Genomic DNA, 19,121 nt, shown 5'->3' on the forward strand with positions numbered 1-19,121 from the left:
AATTCGCAACTGATTTGGGTGTAGTAATGGACAAAACATGGGCATTCACCTGTTTATAATTAAATTATAAAAAAGGCAACAAAAATGATAGTCTTTATTTCTCATACTTTCAAGGTTTCGCATATTGATGTATAAATATTGAACGTATAAAATTGCTGTATTTCACCCTGGTAAGATCAGTCTTAGATTATTGCAGTTCCATTTGGTCACCCACCTATGAAAGTCCTGGACTTAACATTAAACGGGAACAAAACAAATTTCTTAAATTTTGGCGTCAAGTTAAAAATGCCCTGAAGGACCATTCATTAGATGATATTCGTAGGGTTGCAGATATAATGAAGCTAAGTAGTCATAGAGTGGAAAGTGACTTAAAACTCTTATTCCAATTCTTAAATTCTCTTATTAACTGCCCTTCATTGCTAGCACAAATTGGCTTACATGTTCCTTCTAGAAGTACAAGAAATACAGAAACATTTGCAATAGATTTTCATCGTTGTAACTACAGTAAACATTCTCCCCTGTCTAAAGTTGCTATTGGTGGTAATAAAGTTGATTTGGTCTTCTTTTCATTGAACGAAACAAAATTCAAGTTTGCATTACGCTCGCTCAGAAATAAATTATAAATGGTAAAAATATAAACACAAACATCCTCAATTATTGAATTTTCCATATTTTAATCATTCATTTATTTAATTGATATTTCAATTCAGTAAATTTATTTTCTCACAGTTATTCTTTATTAATAAATTAGTTTTACTTTTAACAAGTAAGTTAGATGTAATTATTTGTTGTATTCATATAATTTATTGTGAAATATCTTAAACTTAATTGGGTGTTACCCGTTAATGAATAAATAAATACATAATTCATTGTGAAAATCTATTCAACTCAATTGGGTGTTACTCTTTAATGAATTAAATTAAATTAATTGAAGGGGGTTGTTGAGAACTTCTATCTTGTATGACAGATTAGATATTTGATTTTTTTCTAGGTTAAGATACATCTGATTTCCCCAATTCATCTTTCAAGTAAATCCAAAATAGTTGTATGCAACTTGATTCATTTCAACTATGTCAGCTATAAACAAGGAGAATAATATTGGAGCTTACATACCTCCACATGGAACTTCAAATCTATGTACTATCTAAATGAATTGTACTAATCTGCCCTTTTTTATTTGCAACATATTTTGATGTTTCCTGTCCAACACGATATGATTTGAACCAGTTAAATGCAGTTTCTCGAATTCCACACAGCTGAAGAAGCTTCTGAAGAAATGTACATAATCAAAAGTTTGGCGTAAATTGCGGAATATACCTACAGATCTTGTTTTGTATATTTCTGATGGTACACCATTATTAACATTTGCAGTAGCAGTTGTGCTTCATATGATCTTTATAAATGGTTATTTTTCTGGATGATATTTTTTCTGCAATACCTGGCAATACCTACTCATAGTTGAGTAGTTATATCAGCTCATTAACTGGGTGCAAAAGAATAGAGAAGTAAAATTATGCACTGGTCATTTCAACACGAATTAAATATTAGAATTATCAACCAAATGAAGAGTAACGAGAATCATTCTGGAATCAACATAAATTAGAAAGTAGGAAAGTAATGAAGTAGATCACTTTTATGAAAATTTAAACTTATACATCTTATATATGGATCAATAAACTGGAAACAACGTTTATGAACATTCAAAATTATCTACGGTGTCTTCTTGATGAATAATGTTTTTCCCTTGATTTACTTCTTGAACCACTCGAAGACCTCTTTCTCTTGTTAGATCTGGATCTGGATCTTATTTTACGCCCCCTAAAAATTACCAAAAATGTGATTCCTAAACCGACATGTAGATCATGCAATTAGCCTGGTATAAATTAAAATACAGATTTTGTATTTTTTCAGAAGTAATTATTACCAACAAATACAAACTAGTAACTATTAATTACCTTGAGTGATCACTGTCAGAACTACTGCTACTACTTGTTGAGCTGAATCTCTTTTTGGATTTCGAATCTTTCTTTCCATCTAATTCACGCAGAACTTTATAAGTTTTCAACAATTTTTCTTTCTCAAATGCTTCTCTTTTCGCTTTTTTAGCTTTTTCCAACATTTCACTTTCTTCTTTTGCTTTTCTCTGTTTTTTCTTCCATTAATCTCTGAAAAAGATAAATTGACAGAGATTGAATGTCTAAGAATGAGTTTAAAAAACCGAATTTCTTAATGTTCCTCTTGAAATGATCACTTGGTGATCAAAACACGTGTCGAGGTGTTAAAATAACGATTTGGTGTCGGGAAAAAAACTCCAGTAATATTCAAACTCAATTCCTGTTTTTTAATGAGATTTTCAAAGAGTCTGAGTAATAAGACAAATGCAGATATTTTTTCAGGCGCTTTTTAGTTTCGAGTTGTGAATACTATAGGGTGTTGTAAATATTGTATGGTGCCATACTATAAAAGACCTATTATGTGAAAATAAGTGGCATAAGCACAACCATCAGAAAGCATTTTGATTTGATGTAAAATCGATAAGGATTAGGAGTAATCATTTTACAATAGAAAAATGTTTGTATAGGAGATATAAGTGAGTATGTGAAAATGGATAAAAGGGTTTCATTGATATTTGAGCAACTTACCAGTACCTAGGTACAGTAACATAAATTATTTTTGAAAATTCGTTTCGTTTCTCTTCTATTATGTCTAAACTCCCATAACCAATGAATCCAATTCACAATGAAACGGGAAATTCAAGAAACTATCGCATCTGAGATAGACTAGTGAACAGGCATGAAGATTGAGTCATGTACATTAACCAATGCACATAGTATCTGAATAAAAACTCCAAGCGCAACCTAACAGAGGGGTAATTATAACATTAGATGTGAGGACTCGACGCATCTATGAAATATAGTACACACTTGTTAAATCATTATTGACAGTTAAACGAGATTCCCCACCTCGAATTTTATGCTCAGCCGACTGAATCTGATGCTTTTAAGTGAGTCAAGTTGAGGCATGGAATATTATTACAGAGTGAGTCGTTGGAAGTGGTGGTTTTGTATTTGTGAAAAATTCTTGTCTAATTTCAAAAGGGTGCAGGGTGATGTCGGCATTCAATTTTTCCAATCAGATATCAGCAGCAATAGGAACGGCTACATTCATTGAAAAAATGGATAAAGTGTTTGATATTTTGAATTCAAATCGATTTGACGATGTCAAAGATTTCAATAAACCTTTTTTTTGGAACATAAAAACAAATTAATTTTCTGAAAGAAATGAAAATAATTTTTGGCAAGTTAACTGTAAAAAAGGAAAAAACACGACTGAACAAATGAGATTCATTGAGGGGTGGCAGATAACAATTTCGGCATTTCTGCAACTTTGGAAAAACCTACATAGTGAAGGACACTCCTACAAATTGATGAGGAATATAAATCAGGACTGTGTGGAAAATTATTTAGGTCAACTGAGAAATACTTGTGGAAATGCCAGAAACCCAACTCCTATTCAAATTACCAAAGCTTTCAAAAACACGTTAACTCTTCAGTATTTGCACACAGGCAGAAGGAACTAACTGTATAGAAGATACTAGTGAGATTTTATCTAAAATTACAGTTGCTGACATAAACCTTTGAGAGTAGAGACAAATGATTATAGAACTCTAGCCACTTCCGAAGGCAACAGCTTGGGCTATGTTTGTGGATATCTTTTGAGAAAATTTTTAAGAAAAAAATTTTTGACACGGCGTGGCGGCTAGTACCACATTGAATGAAACACATGTATATAGTTATTTCAAGGCATACAGTAATACAGAGAAGCCAAACTGTTTGGAAGTTTATATATGCCTAAAGATTAATTTTTACAAAGTATCATTATTCTAGACACAGAATTTCTTAATCATTTTAACAATTTATATGCCACTGATTGCATAAGCAACCAGCACAAAACAATGTTTTCAAAAATCAACATTTCTCACCCTTGTGATAATTTTCCTTTGCATTATTTAGGGTAAGGATTCATTATACTTTGAAATTCGCCAATAGAAATTTGGAAACAAATGTAAAAAAAAAAACAAAAACTCATTATTCTGAAAAACCTTTAGAATAGATAAGCATGAGTTTTTGCTCTAAATTGTATAGTCTTACTTTACAAAATATACGTTTATTTCACCACCTTGTCAATGATGAAGTCAGATTATGGTACATATTTTGTGATCGAACCTCGACGCCGACCGGAAGTGAAATTACTTCTGTGTACTTCTATAGGGTGCCATGGGTGAGTCGAGTATGACCCATTCACAGGTGAGATAGAATAACCTGGACTTTCCCATTTATCGGAAGATGTTTCCATGGAAGTACACATGTTTTTACTGGATTTTGCCATTTTTTTTAGTGAGAGATCAACTACACCTTTTCCATTGACACCATGACTACCCCTTTTCCGTTAAGTATTTCAAGTACTTCTTGTATATTCCTTCCTAATTGCTTCAACGGCACTTAATAAGTCAGATTTAATCAGAGATTTCATGCTCTTGCTCTTCTCTGTGTACTGCAGCGTTTTCCAAAGAGCATATAGTTTTTCAGTTAATACTGTTTTTCTAGAGAAATTTTGAAAAAATATCTGATACATATTCCTTTCAACAATATTTTCTACTTTACTTCATAATATATCTTGCTTTGGTCCTCAAACATTTGAATTCCGTATGGTGTTCAGAAGTTTGGCTACCAATCGATCGGTTGGTCGGTCGGTAGCCGGTTGATTCGACGTGGGTGCTTTGTTCTGGTGTAGGTTTAGTCTAAGTAACCGATATTGTGAATAGTTAAAGCTGTCGGCGAGCTCAATGGCCATAAAAACTATTACAAAGAAATGATGTCGCTGCCAAGTAATCCAAGTGGACTGAAGAATTGATGGTTCAATTGGATAATTTTTACTAACCAAGTTTTATGAATGGCTGAAGAGTCATAAAATTAAATTTGAGGTCATGTTTCAGTGACGAATAGAATGCGAGGATGTTTATATCCGGCGTGTTGTCAATGTTCCGTTCAGGAACTGATCGCGATTTGACTGTTGAAATTCGATATTGGTGCAGTAATAATTACTTGAAATTTTTGTTATCTGTTTAAAATGTGGCGTCCTTGGACAAGTACTAATAGTAATAACGAGTGTGATAACAACGCAGACTTTTTCTTGTGTAGTGATTGCAATAGCGATGGTGAACAATGCGAAAAAGAGATACCAGTGAATAAAATTCGGATGCATTTGAATATTGATGTTCATCTGATAAAATCGTCAAAAAAACAGTATACGACTGTTACAAAAGCAATGAGATTCCTACAACTGAAATCATAAGGAAGAAATTGAATACTTCCGACCATAAGGTGAGCAGCTGCTGTGACAAAACTCTTTCAGAATTGGATAAAGAAACTAGGATTTAAATTCAAAATAATAAACAAACGACAGCAGTTATAGAAAGCAGAAGAATAGTGAATTGCGTAACAAATACTTAGAACAAACAACTAAATATAGACAAGAACAACGACAAATTTTCTACTTGGGCGAAACTTGGTATGACACTCACGACACAGTTACGAAAGGGTGGACTAATGGTTCGAGAAGGTGTACGCCTAACATGCCTGCAAACAAAGGATCGCGACTGATCATTGTGCATTGTGGAGAAGTAAAGAATGGGTTCCGATTTCTTTGAAATTATGTGGAAAAAAACTTGGGGACTGCAATGTTGACAATCATTCTGTTTAAAAATATGTTTTTCCGTTAACCAGCTATCGCACCCCTACGAACGACAACCCTCAGAAGTCGAAACTTATGCGAGCTAAGGATTAACGAGGTCTTACCTTTTAACTGTGATTCCTAACACGGGTTGGACGATAGCAAGTGAAGATCGATCGTTCAGACTAGGGCTTGAACCACCGACCAACACGGCAGTCAATTCGAGTGAGTGAACAAAGAACCCACGCCGAACCGCTTGGCTACCGACCGACCATTAGAACATGACATAATATTTTTGAGGAATGGTTTGAAAACAAATTGATCCCAAATTTGGATGTGAATAGTATAATAGTTCTTGACGACGCTTCCTATCATTCGCGACAGCTCATCAAAGTACCGATTAAAAATTCGAGGAAAGATGCTGCAGGTGACGCAGTGGACACTCCACTGAATCAACTGCAGAGGGATTCTATGACTAGCTGGAATTATATTTGTTTGGTCATGATACCTGAGTATCATGAACGGTTCACACCGTTCTGAAGAGACCATGCCCGTTACTGATGATGGGGCAATCACCCCGAAACAGGTCTATCGATTGGTCAAAATCGACCAAATGAAATCAATTTCTGCTTTTCATAGTGGGAAATAACTTGTGACGAATATATATATATATATATATATATATATATATATATATATATATATATATATTATATATATATATATATATATAGGGTATCCATATAAAATATATATATAATATATCTAAAAAATATAAAAGAATATCCATATTATATATATATAATTTATATATATAAAGGTATTTATTTACTTATCCACACCATATATCCAGGGCGTGCCATATAAAACCCGCGGGCAAATATATATAAATATAAATAAATATATATATATATCGTATATATATATATATAGCACCAGGCAAGGCCTTCATCCTTAGGCGTATATATAATATATATATATATATAATATTATATATATATATATATATATATATATATATATATATATATATATATATACAGGGTGTTAGGGCGACGCCCTAACGGATGACGCCTGGTGCTGGATCATGTAAATAAGAGGACCTTTCGACACCAAAATTATCTCGTGAAAACAGATAATTTTGGTGTAAAAGGGTCCTCTTATTTATGTAGAGATCCACCACTAGACGTCATCCGTTAGGGCGTGGCGACACCGATGCCAATTATTTTAAATGTTAACCCAATATTTTCAATTGGTTTTTGAATCCTGCAATAAGTTCTGAATTCAGCTATATAGCACACTTGTAGTTTTTCTTGAATACTGATGAAAAAAGGCAATTTTATTGCGTATTATAAAGAGGGCCATGAATAAGTCAAAATGAATGCAATAATATGAGTTTATTAAAATGAATCCATCAGTTATGATTTCATTGTCTGTTCAATTTTATCTAGTTGCGCATTTCTGTACAAATTAAAATGAGTGTTTCAAATTAGTGATAACAAGAATCATTTTAGTAAGTGTTAGAACTGCCTTCCTTCACGTAGAATACACATATTGCATCTTTTTAGTAATTCCCGATTCACGACAGCTAAAAGCGTCTCTCGCGATATGGAAGCACAAATATTTGTGATACTATTTTTCAAATCATCTACATTTTGTGGACGTCATATATAAACTAAGTCTTCGATATATCCCCAGAAAAAGAAATCTAGAGGAGTAATATCTGGACTTCGAGCTGACCATGGTATTGGACCTTTATTTCCAATCCATTTCTCATTGAAAGCATCATCCAAATATTGGGTAACTATTCTATTATTACGTGGAGGTGCCACATCTTGTTGAAACCACATATTCAGTCGAGTTTGTATTGGTAAATTCTCCAAGAGATTCGACAACACATGTTGTAGAAAAACCAAGCATCTCTCCCCATTGAGAATTCCGTTGAAAAAATGAGGTACTATCAAATAACCATCAATGATTCCGCACCAAACATTAACCCCCCACACAGACTGAAATCTCGTTTCTTGCACCCAATGAGGGTTCACGTCAGACCAATAGTGACAATTATGTTTATAATACCGTTGTTATGGAAACGGCTTTCATCACTCCATAATATTTTTTTCTGAAACTGATCATCATCATGATGATCCATTTCGTGCCAAAGATTTGGATAACCCAGCGAATGTTTTGTTTGACGGTAATTTTCTGTCAGGATACCTATTAGCGTATATTATCACTGCTCCTTTTGAATTCCTTCTTGCTCCGCCATAAATACATATCATATTCAACTTTTCTGCATTTGAAAATTGAACCATTTTTCAATTTTACGAAAAACCAACACAAAACTGAATACAAATTCATCAAATCTGACAGATCGATAAATACAATATTGCATTTATTTTGACTTATTCATTGGCCCTCTTTATAATAAGCAATAAAATTGACTTTTTTCATCAGTATTCAAGGAAAACTACAAGTGTGCTATATGGCTGAATTCAGAATTTAATGCAGAATCCAAAAACCAATTGAAAATACTGGGTTACTATTTAAAAAAACTGGCGTCGGTGTCGCGACGCCCTAACGGATGACGCCTGGTGCTGGATCACGTAAATAAGAGGACCTTTCGACACCAAAATTATCTGCTTTCACGAAATATAGATATTCTTTTTCATTTTTTAGATATTTGCCCGCGGAGTTTTATATGGCACACCCTGTATATATATATATATATATATATATATATATATATATATATATATATATATATATATATATATATATATATATATATATATATACTCGGGTTTCGCTCCGTGTTCTGTGTATTTTCAACAAAAAACTCGAGATACACCGGTCATAACAACCACACTACCATATATTGCAGGAACAACAGATAAAATCAGCAGAATTCTTCACCGACATAACATATCAACTTCGTTCGTACCAGAACGAACAATAAGGTCCATGCTTCGTGATCCCAAGGATCAGATACCACTGGAATCACAAGGAGTGTATGAAGTACCATGCCATGATTGTGACAGGACTTACATCGGCCAGACCAACAGACGAATCAACATTCGCAAAGATGAACACAAACTAGCAGTGAAGGGAAAAGTCACCACGTCTTCTCTCTTCCAACACGTACTTCAAACAGGACATAACATCAATTTCGACAACAGAAAAATGCTAGCAAGCAACGAAAACTTTTACTCACGAACAATCAGAGAGGCAATCGAAATTGAAAAAACGACCTAATAATATGAACAAGAGGGATGATGCGCAAAGATTACCATCAACATGGAGATCCGTTTTATCACTTCGCACAAGCAATCAGACTGCTCAACTCCAGAGGCAAAACTCGGTACATGACAATACAGGTACAATAACAGAGACAGGAGAGGCAGCTCAGGTAATAAGACCAAAACAGGTAGTCGAGCAAACACAGGTAGTGGCAGCAACGCAGGTAAAGGGAAACATCCATCCCTATAAATTGAGACACAGAGTTCGAATTAATCAGTCTAGTTGAAAAAACCAGACATCACCAGAAGATGGCAAATGAGACTTTGCCGAAACGTTGTGAAAATAATCCTTATGGGGAGAAAATACACAGAACACGGAGTGAAACCCGAGAAAACAGCTCATCATACTTTATCCGTGAGAATCTTCGAGTTATATATATATATATATATATATATATATATATATATATATATATATATATATATATATATATATATAATATATTAGTATTTTGATAATCCATAACATGATCTGAAGGGATAACATGTTCAGCTAGTCCACAGGAACGTTTGTTTAGTCTGCAGTCACTTTTATGTGAAGTGATTCTTCCAGATAGATTACGACTGGTCTCACCAATGTAAATTGAATTACAAGAAGAACTATATATAACATTAGATTTTTCTTTGTTGCTGAGAGGGGTTTTGATTTCAGAATATAGGGTTGAAATTGTTTTATAAATCTTGGTAGAAATTCTAATACTTTTTATGTCACGAAATATATTAAGTAATTTAGGGGTTAAATTTGGAATATATCTTATAGAATAATTATATATAATTTGATTATTCTCATTAGAAGAGGGATTACCTGTTTCGGTAATTTCATACCTAATACTATGTGAGGTTAGGGTAGGTAAATTTGGATAACTTGAATTAAGATTGAATTTGGGTAAGTTGAATAAATAATTATTCAAAAGCTTAGGATGATACGAATTTTTCATTAGAATAGGTACTTTTTAAAAATTTTAAATCATTTTTAACAAAATCCGGATGAGACAATCTGGTGACTTTTTCTTTAAGAGATAAAATTAAGTAGGTTTTCATCCTTAAAGAATGCTGTGAAAAATAACTAATGAACCTATTGCTACATATAGTTTTTCTGTGCCACGTAGTCTTAAGAATGTTTCCTTCAAACCTGACGACTTTCATGTCAAGAAAAGGTAAAGAATCATTAACTTCTTTGTCACAAGTAAATTGAAGATGTGGATTGAAAGAGTTGAAAAAGTCAAGAGTGTTTTCGATAAGATCTGAAGGGAGTGCTAAGAATATATCATCAACATATTGTTTAAGAAGAGGGATATTATATTCTATTTTATTTAAAATTTCAGTTAGAAGGTCATCTAGTACAAAATTGCAAAGAATTGGAGATAAAGTAGAACAGGAACAAACGTTCCTGTGGACTAGCTGAACATGTTATCTCTATAGGTCATGTTATGGATTGTCAAAATACTAAAATTTTAACAGTTGAAAATAATAAATTCAAAAGGCTTTTTCTAAAAATGGTTCACATAAGTAAACATAATAATAATTTAAACAAAAAATCAGAAATACAAAATTTAAGTCAAATTTACAATTACGTTTTAACTTTTGATAAATAAAATTGAACAAATAATTTCAATATCATGTACTAATAATTTTTCACTTACACTTACATTAAAATCTCACTGTATGTGTAAATATTATAATAATCACATTCTCTCTGGTGCTGTAACAAAATTTTCAACGTCAAATTTTGCGTTTGACTTTTCGTTTTTATGTTTGGATTTATATGCCTTTTTTTATATTTTATACTAACTTTGGTGAGTTTTTGTAACATATCTATTACTGTATATTGTTCACATGATCTTTATTTTGTAGATATTCTTGATAAAGGAGAAAAATATATTTTCCGAAAGTATTGAATAACAAAAAATAGTGTTTCCATAGCCCGCTGATATTGACTGAAATACCCAAATCATAAATAATTTATAGTTATATAATAACCAGTCAACTAAATTTGACCTTTCGAGATATATATATATATATATATATATATATATATATATATATATATTAATATTGAATGTGATTAACAAAAAGGATTTGAAGCTTTATAACTTTTATTTAATTATCTAAATTATAATAAATATAATTAGAAAAATAAAAAATTTTAATTATAAAAAGACATACAACAGGATGACACGTCAGTTTGAGTAGTGCCTAGATGATGACAGTAAAACCAGCTGTCGAAAGCGCTCGCAGAAAATTAATAGAAATTATAAAGCTTTAAATCCTTTTTGTGAGTCACATTAAATATTAAAATACTGAATTAAAGGAAAATTAGTTGCATCATTCAAAAAAAAAAAATATATCAATTTCAAATGATTTAACTGTTGACAATTTTATATTTTCGTGCCTTCTATGAAATTTCCCTCCAATCGAACACATTTTTCTATGCGCCTTCTATCATTTCCTCCAACTCTTCTCAGTTCTCTAAGTGTGATTTCTCTACACGCTTGTATAATTCTTGCACGGAGATCTACCTTATTTGTGGGCCTATCCTTATAAACATTATTTTTAAAGTTTCCCCATAAATGAAAATCCAGTGGAGTTAAATCTGGGGATCGTGGTGGCCATACTACGAGAGAGCTATTGGGTCCTATCCATTTCATAGGTAGATTCCTATTCAACCAATTGCTATGCCACTATTGTGAACTGGTGAACCATCTAACTGATAAATCATGCTGTGTCTCACATCCAAAGGTAGATCTTCTAACACATCGGAAAATGTATTTTCGAGAAAATCAACGAATAGTCGTCCGTTTAAATTTTGATCGAAAAAAAATGGCCCGATAATATTTTCGTTCAGGATACCACACCAATTCTCTACAATTCACCACCCAATTTGGATTTTGTTCAGCCCAAAACCTCTTGCTCTGGGAAGATACAACACCATTCGTGGTAAAGGTAACCTCATCACTGTATAAGATATACTTTAAAAAATTCCTGTCATTGAGATAATTTCCCTGCATCCATAAACAATACTCCATACGGCGGATTTCATCTCCTTCGTGCAAAGTATGTAAAAATTTGGGTTTGAAAGCATGCATTTTATGCCTCTTTAAACACCTCCATATCTTACTGCGGCTCATATTGAGTTGAAGCGATAAGTTCCTCAAACTAATTCTAGGATCAGCTTAATGAGCCGCCAATATCGTATCATCATCAATATGATGTTTTACAATTTTTCTGTCCTTTGTTACTTGGCCGGTGCTCACGAATAGATTGTATATTTAATGTACAGTTCCAGGATGTACAGCTACCTCTAGCGGGTGTCTTCTATTAAATTCAGCGGCCGTTTCACGATAAGACCTCACCCCTTCAACAACAATTAAAACAATTTCAATTTTTGCTTGAAGTGACAGACGTGCCAAGTTGAACTTTGTTAATCAAAATGAGCTGATATCAGTTAAAATGGGAACTTCAGAAATATTAAAATATGAACAGGAACTCACGAACAGAAAACAACTGGAACACAGGAACAATATCCAACACAAATACAGGTACAATAAACACAATGGGAACAAAAACACGGCAGAAACAACAGGAACAACGGTGATTCAAAGAACAACAATACTAGAAATAACAAGATCTTTCAACAATATTGTCAGGTTGGCAGTAAATATCAATGAGCAACTGTTTTCCATGGTGATTTCAGGGCACCGCATGATTCAATGAAACTGATGTAACTCAATCCCTTTAAATGATTTCAGACAACAATTCAGCAAGTAGGTAAAATAAGCTAAATTCTACCTGTTCACCGAGTGCGATTTTTTCTTTAAAAATTGACAGTTGTTTCGGTGTTGCAATGAGTATGAAGATTAATTTTGTTTCGGATGGTAAAATGTTTCCTCAATATTTTAATAAAGGACCCCGCACATTTCTTATGAGAAATGGCTTGCCTTGAATTTTGCCGAAATTTTGATATGTTGTAGTTCTTGATGTGCTGATTGAAAGTGTACACAGCCAAAGCTCAGAATTGTACAGTTTTGAGATGTGAACCTTTGAATATACATTCTTTCCATTTTTTGCAGTTTTTGCTCATCAATCGAGAGCTCTCACTTCTGGTTGGGATAGAATTTGGATGTTCAGCAACCAGAGTTAGTTTAACTTACGAATAATCTTCTTCAGTTATAATAGATGCCGCCATCAATAATTTTTCACACTGCTTCAAACTATCACTATCTCGATAATCTGAGAATGTGGTGCTGTGACATTTTCCTCAGATAGGCTCAAAATGGATGATAGCATCTCACAGCATCTGTATCTTTCATACCTGAGAGTACTCTCCAGATAGAATGAAGGGGTTCAGGTATTGGAAGCGAACTATTTTGCGCCGTAATATGTTTTACCTAAAAATGGGGAGTTCCATCGCGAGTGGCGGACAGTGTATATCACTTTGACCAACCTCATTCAGGTGATAGGTGTATTTTAAGCATTTCCATCAGTCCTGAGAGTTTCATCGTTCCACCTTGAATATTACTGAAGATACGGGGGTGTTTCCATGAGAAGTGAAACACACTGTATATATATACAAATAGAATGTGCAGAAGTAAAACAAATACCTTCAAACCTAGCAATTCTGTTAAAATATTTCTCTTATGTGATCAATTTGGTTGAGTTAGGTGAAATGTTGAATCGCCACCTTGAAAATCATAAAGTTTTGTCAATTATTAAACCGTTCGCTTGCCTGAACAGCATTATCGAAAACTTACCCCATTTGACAAAAGATTTCACATTACATGATTTTATTATTATATTAGGAGGATCAAATAACTTTTGAAATAAACAATACCCACTTTTTAGAAAACGGGAAATGTTCTTCCTGACGAAAATCAAGTAGGTTTCATAAAAGAGCTCTAAAACAACGCATTTTAAACTTATCACTTCAAACTTTTTCTTTAAAAAATTATTTAAATACTTTAAAAAGAGGAATGAAATAATGCATTCAACATTTAAAGGGATTCGTTTCTATTTCACCATTTGGAAACATCGATTATAGCTAATAAAGGACAATGAATCTGTTACCTGTATGAGACAAACAAAGATGACATATTTCTGAGGCGTGCTGTTCTGTTTACTTATGTTCCGAGTTCCGAGACATTCTGTGACATATGACATTTTGTGCACCTAACCTATCTTCCTCTATATAAATAAATAACAAAACAACTGTTGTTTATGTGGCTTGTGGAGGTGGTCCTGAACTATAATTTATATTTTGCCTTAATTGTTGATTTATAAAGATAATTTTCCTTTTTTAAAGTAGAATATCTAGGTACGTATAAATTATTTCAATATGTGAATTAGAAACAAATCCCTTTAAAAATTAAAACCCAACATTTGAAACATCAATTTGAATACTTTTCGAAGTGAATTTGAGAAATTCATGAATCAAACTCAACTTTATTTTGTTCAAACTTGCATTTGCTGTAATAACCCAAATTGAGGAACATTCCCCAATGGTAAGCTCAAAAGCTGTCTACATACAAATTTGCATGTTATATCAATTCCTCACTGTATGAGTAATGAGTATAACAAATTAATTTACAAATTCAATTACAAACTGAATGCATATCTATATAAGTTGAATAAATGTACAAAAAATGTCGTTAATTTTATAGATGTAAATAACGATAAGGGTAAATGTTTTACAAAAAACGAATTATCTATTAAGATATTAAGATATGTAGTTGAAAATAAAAATTTAATATTTTTTTTAAGTGACAAGGAAAATTTTCCCATGGATACTCCAGAACAATCAGATCTATAGCAAGTGAGGGTGTGGATGTTAATGCTCAGGTTAAGGATAAAAATAAAAATAAGCAGTTGGCACATTTTCTATACAAATGCACAAAGACTTGGATGATTTGTTGCACTGTATCTCGTTAGAAACCTTTGTTAGTATGTTTATCAGAAACTCACATTACGGATGATATTGCTCTTTATGAAATTAACATAAATGGATATGAGCTAGTACTTTATAATTCATCCAGCAGACATACGAGAGGAGTTACCATATATATCAAAAGTGGATTGAAATTTGAACTAATTTTGAAAGATATTATTTTTATGAATGTTTGGGCACAGAGAACTTACACCCGAAAAATCAAACAACTGATTAAATTCATGGGACTGTATCAATTAGTTGACGATTATACCAGAATCACCAAGGATTCATCCTCATTGATCGATTATTTCATAACAAATAACAAGTTGTAGATGCTTGACATGATCCATTCAAAAGGAAGCAATATTTCAATAATTTCAAATTGAAAGTGTGGTTTACAGACGAAATCATGGCAGATCTAAAAAAACGCGATTTTCTTCATAAAAAAGCCAAGGAAACTAAACTATAATGTGACTGGGATAAATATAAAATAAGTCGTAATTTTGTTACCAAAAAGATACGAATTGTAACTAAAAAGAATTATGAATCAAAGATCGAAAAAAATAAAGGAAACAGTAGGGCTATGCGGAAAGCACTGAAAGGTTTAGTAAAGGGAAATAGAAAACAAGAATTCAAAGGTATACAATTTGATAGTGTTCTCATAACAAATGAAGCAAAAGTAGCATGATATTTTAATTCATTTTTCGTTGACAGTTTGAAAGATTTAACCAAAAGTATAGTACCAATAAATGATTATAATCATATTCTCAGTTATATTATACCAACAAATGAGATACCTGGGGAAAATAATTCAGATGACAATGGAATTAATCTGAATATAATCAACTTAACATTTGAAATACTGGGAAATGGGTTTTTGGACTTGATAAATTTATCGTTAACCACTGGAACATTTCCTGACTATTCGAGGCTGCTGTTTTGAAGAGCCATTTCGGAGAAGTAGTAAAGGATTGTTTGGATTTTTCTTAAGAGATGTGTATGGGATGACGGTCACTTCAAAGTCCATTAGCATGAAAAACTCTGGTTCACAGAAAGATAGATGGTATTTTTTAAGAGCGGTCGGGTATTCTTCTGCACTTTTAATCTGGTTTGGATGAATATAAACATTGCAGATGTGTGATTTTTGCGATGCCTGAATTGTAATCGCAATAGTAGTTATTGAAATGATTCGCAACAAGCACGAACCTCATGCTTCAATACATTCTCTAACCTCTATTAATCCCAGATTATTTCTGAAGTTGATAGATGTTTCATCAATGGACATATATTTTATCTTCACAGACTTGCAAATAGTGATGAGCGATTTAATTATTTATCCTACCATTATTCATATTTAATTGCCAAGTGGGTTCACGTGTAACTACATTATTTTTGTCAAGAAATTGTTTTGCACTTGTAATTCATTCTTATCCTTAAATTAAATATTGAGAAGTCAGAGAAACTGACCATTTATGATACAGATATTATAAAAACCGATACATTTATGAGGTTAAAAGAAAAAATTACCTGTTCTTCTTGTTTCTTCAGTTCCAACAATTCCATCTTTTTTCTCAATATCAGTAACTTTCTATATTTATCTTCTGCGTCTCTGTCAATTCGTAAAATAGGTTCCTTTTCTTTTTCCTGTTGACTTTTAGGTGTGGCCTCTTTCGTTTCAGATCTAGATCGTTTTCTCGATCTTTCATTACTTTTAGACCTTCTCGAGCGAGAATGTGATTTGTGACATCTCTTCTTAGATCTTGACCTTCTTGGTGTTCGTCGTCTTCCTCTGAAAAGATTATTGTGATTACTCAATCACAAAATTTGTAGAGCACTTGTATTCTGCAGTGCCCGCACTATTTTATAAAAAGTAAAATCAGCCTCCAGGTAATGCCAAGAGTACTTTCTTCAAGGTGTAATTTACAAATTAACATTAAAAAAATAAAAAGGAGACATATAAGTACTACCTATTCCTTTAAATGGTATCAACTAAATTCAGTGTTGAAGCAATTTGAATTTTTTCTATAATATAGATTTTAGATGTTTTTATATATCATTGTGACAGAACACGTTTTCAGTATTGTCAAATATTCTAGAAACACACAAGAATTTGAGTATTGTATCATCCTTCAGAATTTCAAAGGAAATAGTTTGATTTCAAAACTTATTCTTCTACGTTAACATACAAAATACTTTAATTTATTGCATTGTATGGTGTTTCTCATGCATAATTGCATGTTATCTATTTCAATTTCTCGCTGTGGATGTTTTCTGTAGAAATTGAGACAGAAAAATCAATTTTTGTATCATTCAATAATGCTAATGGGTAATTGTTTAAATATGGATTCTATCCTCCAGCTTTTATGTGACAGAACATGACATTTCTTTCTTGGTTCGAAAGTTCTACTATTAGCAGTGGCAACTATTAACTATTAGTAGTGAACACTCCTGAAGAAGCTAATGTTAAGTGAAACATGTGGTTTTGTTACCTAGTGTTATTTACTCAAACACATTCTATGAAGAAAGCATTCATTCAGATATTACAGGTCGCCTACTTTCTCTGGCTCAGTAACACAATAAATCCAAAAATGAAAATTTTCAAGAAGGGCTGTTTGTCCTTGTCAGCATACGTGTAGTTCATCATAAAGGTGCCTTAAACGTTGTTTTAAATGCTCTCTCAAGGTCTTTGTACCCCATGGCAGAAATATGTTTATTGTATATTTTTTCTGACGACATGAATCACTGCTGTGAATTACTCTTTGAAAAAATATTTGTGGCAGGATTTTCAGTTTGAAAATCATTTTTTCACCGGATTACTATGTTATGTTATCTTTTTTAATACCTCATTTTACTGATTTATTTTAATTTTTTAATTTTATGCGCTTTTTACAAAACCTTCATTAAAACAATTGCATTTTTAAACTCCAAACGAGATTTTCTGTATTTGTGTAATAAATGGAATGGTATGCAAAACTTTATCATTATTATTATCTATTTAAATGAACATAAATGAATAATCTTACCTTTCTCTTTCCCTGCCTGTTCTATCTGTATCTTTTGCTTCTATGTCCCTTTTATCTAGTTTACGATTATGTTCTAATCGCCGTTCATTTTCTCTGCATATCTTGCGATGATCCTCCAAACGGCTTTCAACTTTTCTACATTCTACCTTCTGGTCCCTATCATTTCTTCGTTTGACTTTTTCAAATCTGCCGTTTCTATGAGTACGATTTTCACTTTGTACAGGCTTTTCAGTCTCAAATTTATTTCTTCCCCGTTTTTCCTCAATTTTGCTTGGAAGTTGTGGTGGCAATTGAACATTTTCGTGCCCTGCCAGTTTCAGAAGGCGCATACTGACCTTAGTAAAACGGTTATTGGATGCAAACTTACTGTTTCTATTTTGCTGCTGTTTATTGAAACCACTCATTTTCATTTCACCAGTCAGAGGGTCTTCACCAGTCTTTATCTGAACACCTAGACATACAAATATCACAATAAAAACAGAGTTCTCAGTATATGTCTTGAAATTTTTGAAAATAGTTTATGACATCATCAACCAATGACCATTCCCCACACCGTGGGGTAAGTGATCATTACGGCCGAGAATTATGTACTTTAAGCAGAACGGATGACAGTCTTCAACATTTGTCTGGCCAAGAGTTTTGCCTTCGTGCGGCAAGTCGGCATGATCTAAAGTTTCGAAAGTAGAGAGGGCATTATTTCACCAACGACTCCAATAATAAGAACAACTATCTTAATAGAGTGATCTGGAGAGTCTTCTGAGTTCAAAGAGAAAATTTCGACATTTTATCCATTTTCCATCTCTATTCGGACGATTTTCGCCTCACCGGGAGCTGAAAACTCCTCGACAAATATCGTCTTGATCTGATGGTAGAGAACTACATCAGACTTATAAACTTTATGAGCCTGAGGAGAGTATTGAATAGTTGCAATGAATTCAATATTTCCCGGGGACCATAGGGCAAGACCTATGTCTTATCAATACAGTAAAAGTTCGGTAGATAGTAATAAAGCACTAATCTGCGTTCTGTCGATGGATATAGGCTGAGACCGCATATGCTGGACATACTGACAGCAGGTGCATTAGAAGTGCACCAGACGTGCAATAGGTAATCTTCTCGACGCGCGTTTCACCAACCAAGTTC

General features: G+C 32.9%; 1 protein-coding gene across 1 annotated transcript; it reads right to left on the reverse strand.

Annotated features, from left to right (window-relative positions):
- Positions 1-1,637: 1,637 nt before the first annotated feature.
- On the reverse strand, positions 1,638-18,450 carry LOC141487137 (uncharacterized). The gene is made up of 4 exons (XM_074185934.1): positions 17,979-18,450; positions 16,483-16,744; positions 1,956-2,165; positions 1,638-1,818 (listed from the first exon to the last, which is right to left on the reverse strand). The coding sequence occupies exons 1-3, from the start codon at positions 18,386-18,388 to the stop codon at positions 2,121-2,123; spliced, it is 717 nt and encodes a 238-aa protein (XP_074042035.1). The 5' UTR covers positions 18,389-18,450; the 3' UTR covers positions 1,638-1,818; positions 1,956-2,120.
- Between the last annotated feature and the right edge of the window lie 671 nt (positions 18,451-19,121).

This window comes from Leptinotarsa decemlineata, unplaced genomic scaffold (assembly GCF_025532065.1).
Source record: "Leptinotarsa decemlineata unplaced genomic scaffold, Ldec_3_MD MMD2_tig00078380, whole genome shotgun sequence".
In the NCBI taxonomy this organism is placed as follows: Eukaryota; Metazoa; Arthropoda; class Insecta; order Coleoptera; family Chrysomelidae; genus Leptinotarsa; species Leptinotarsa decemlineata.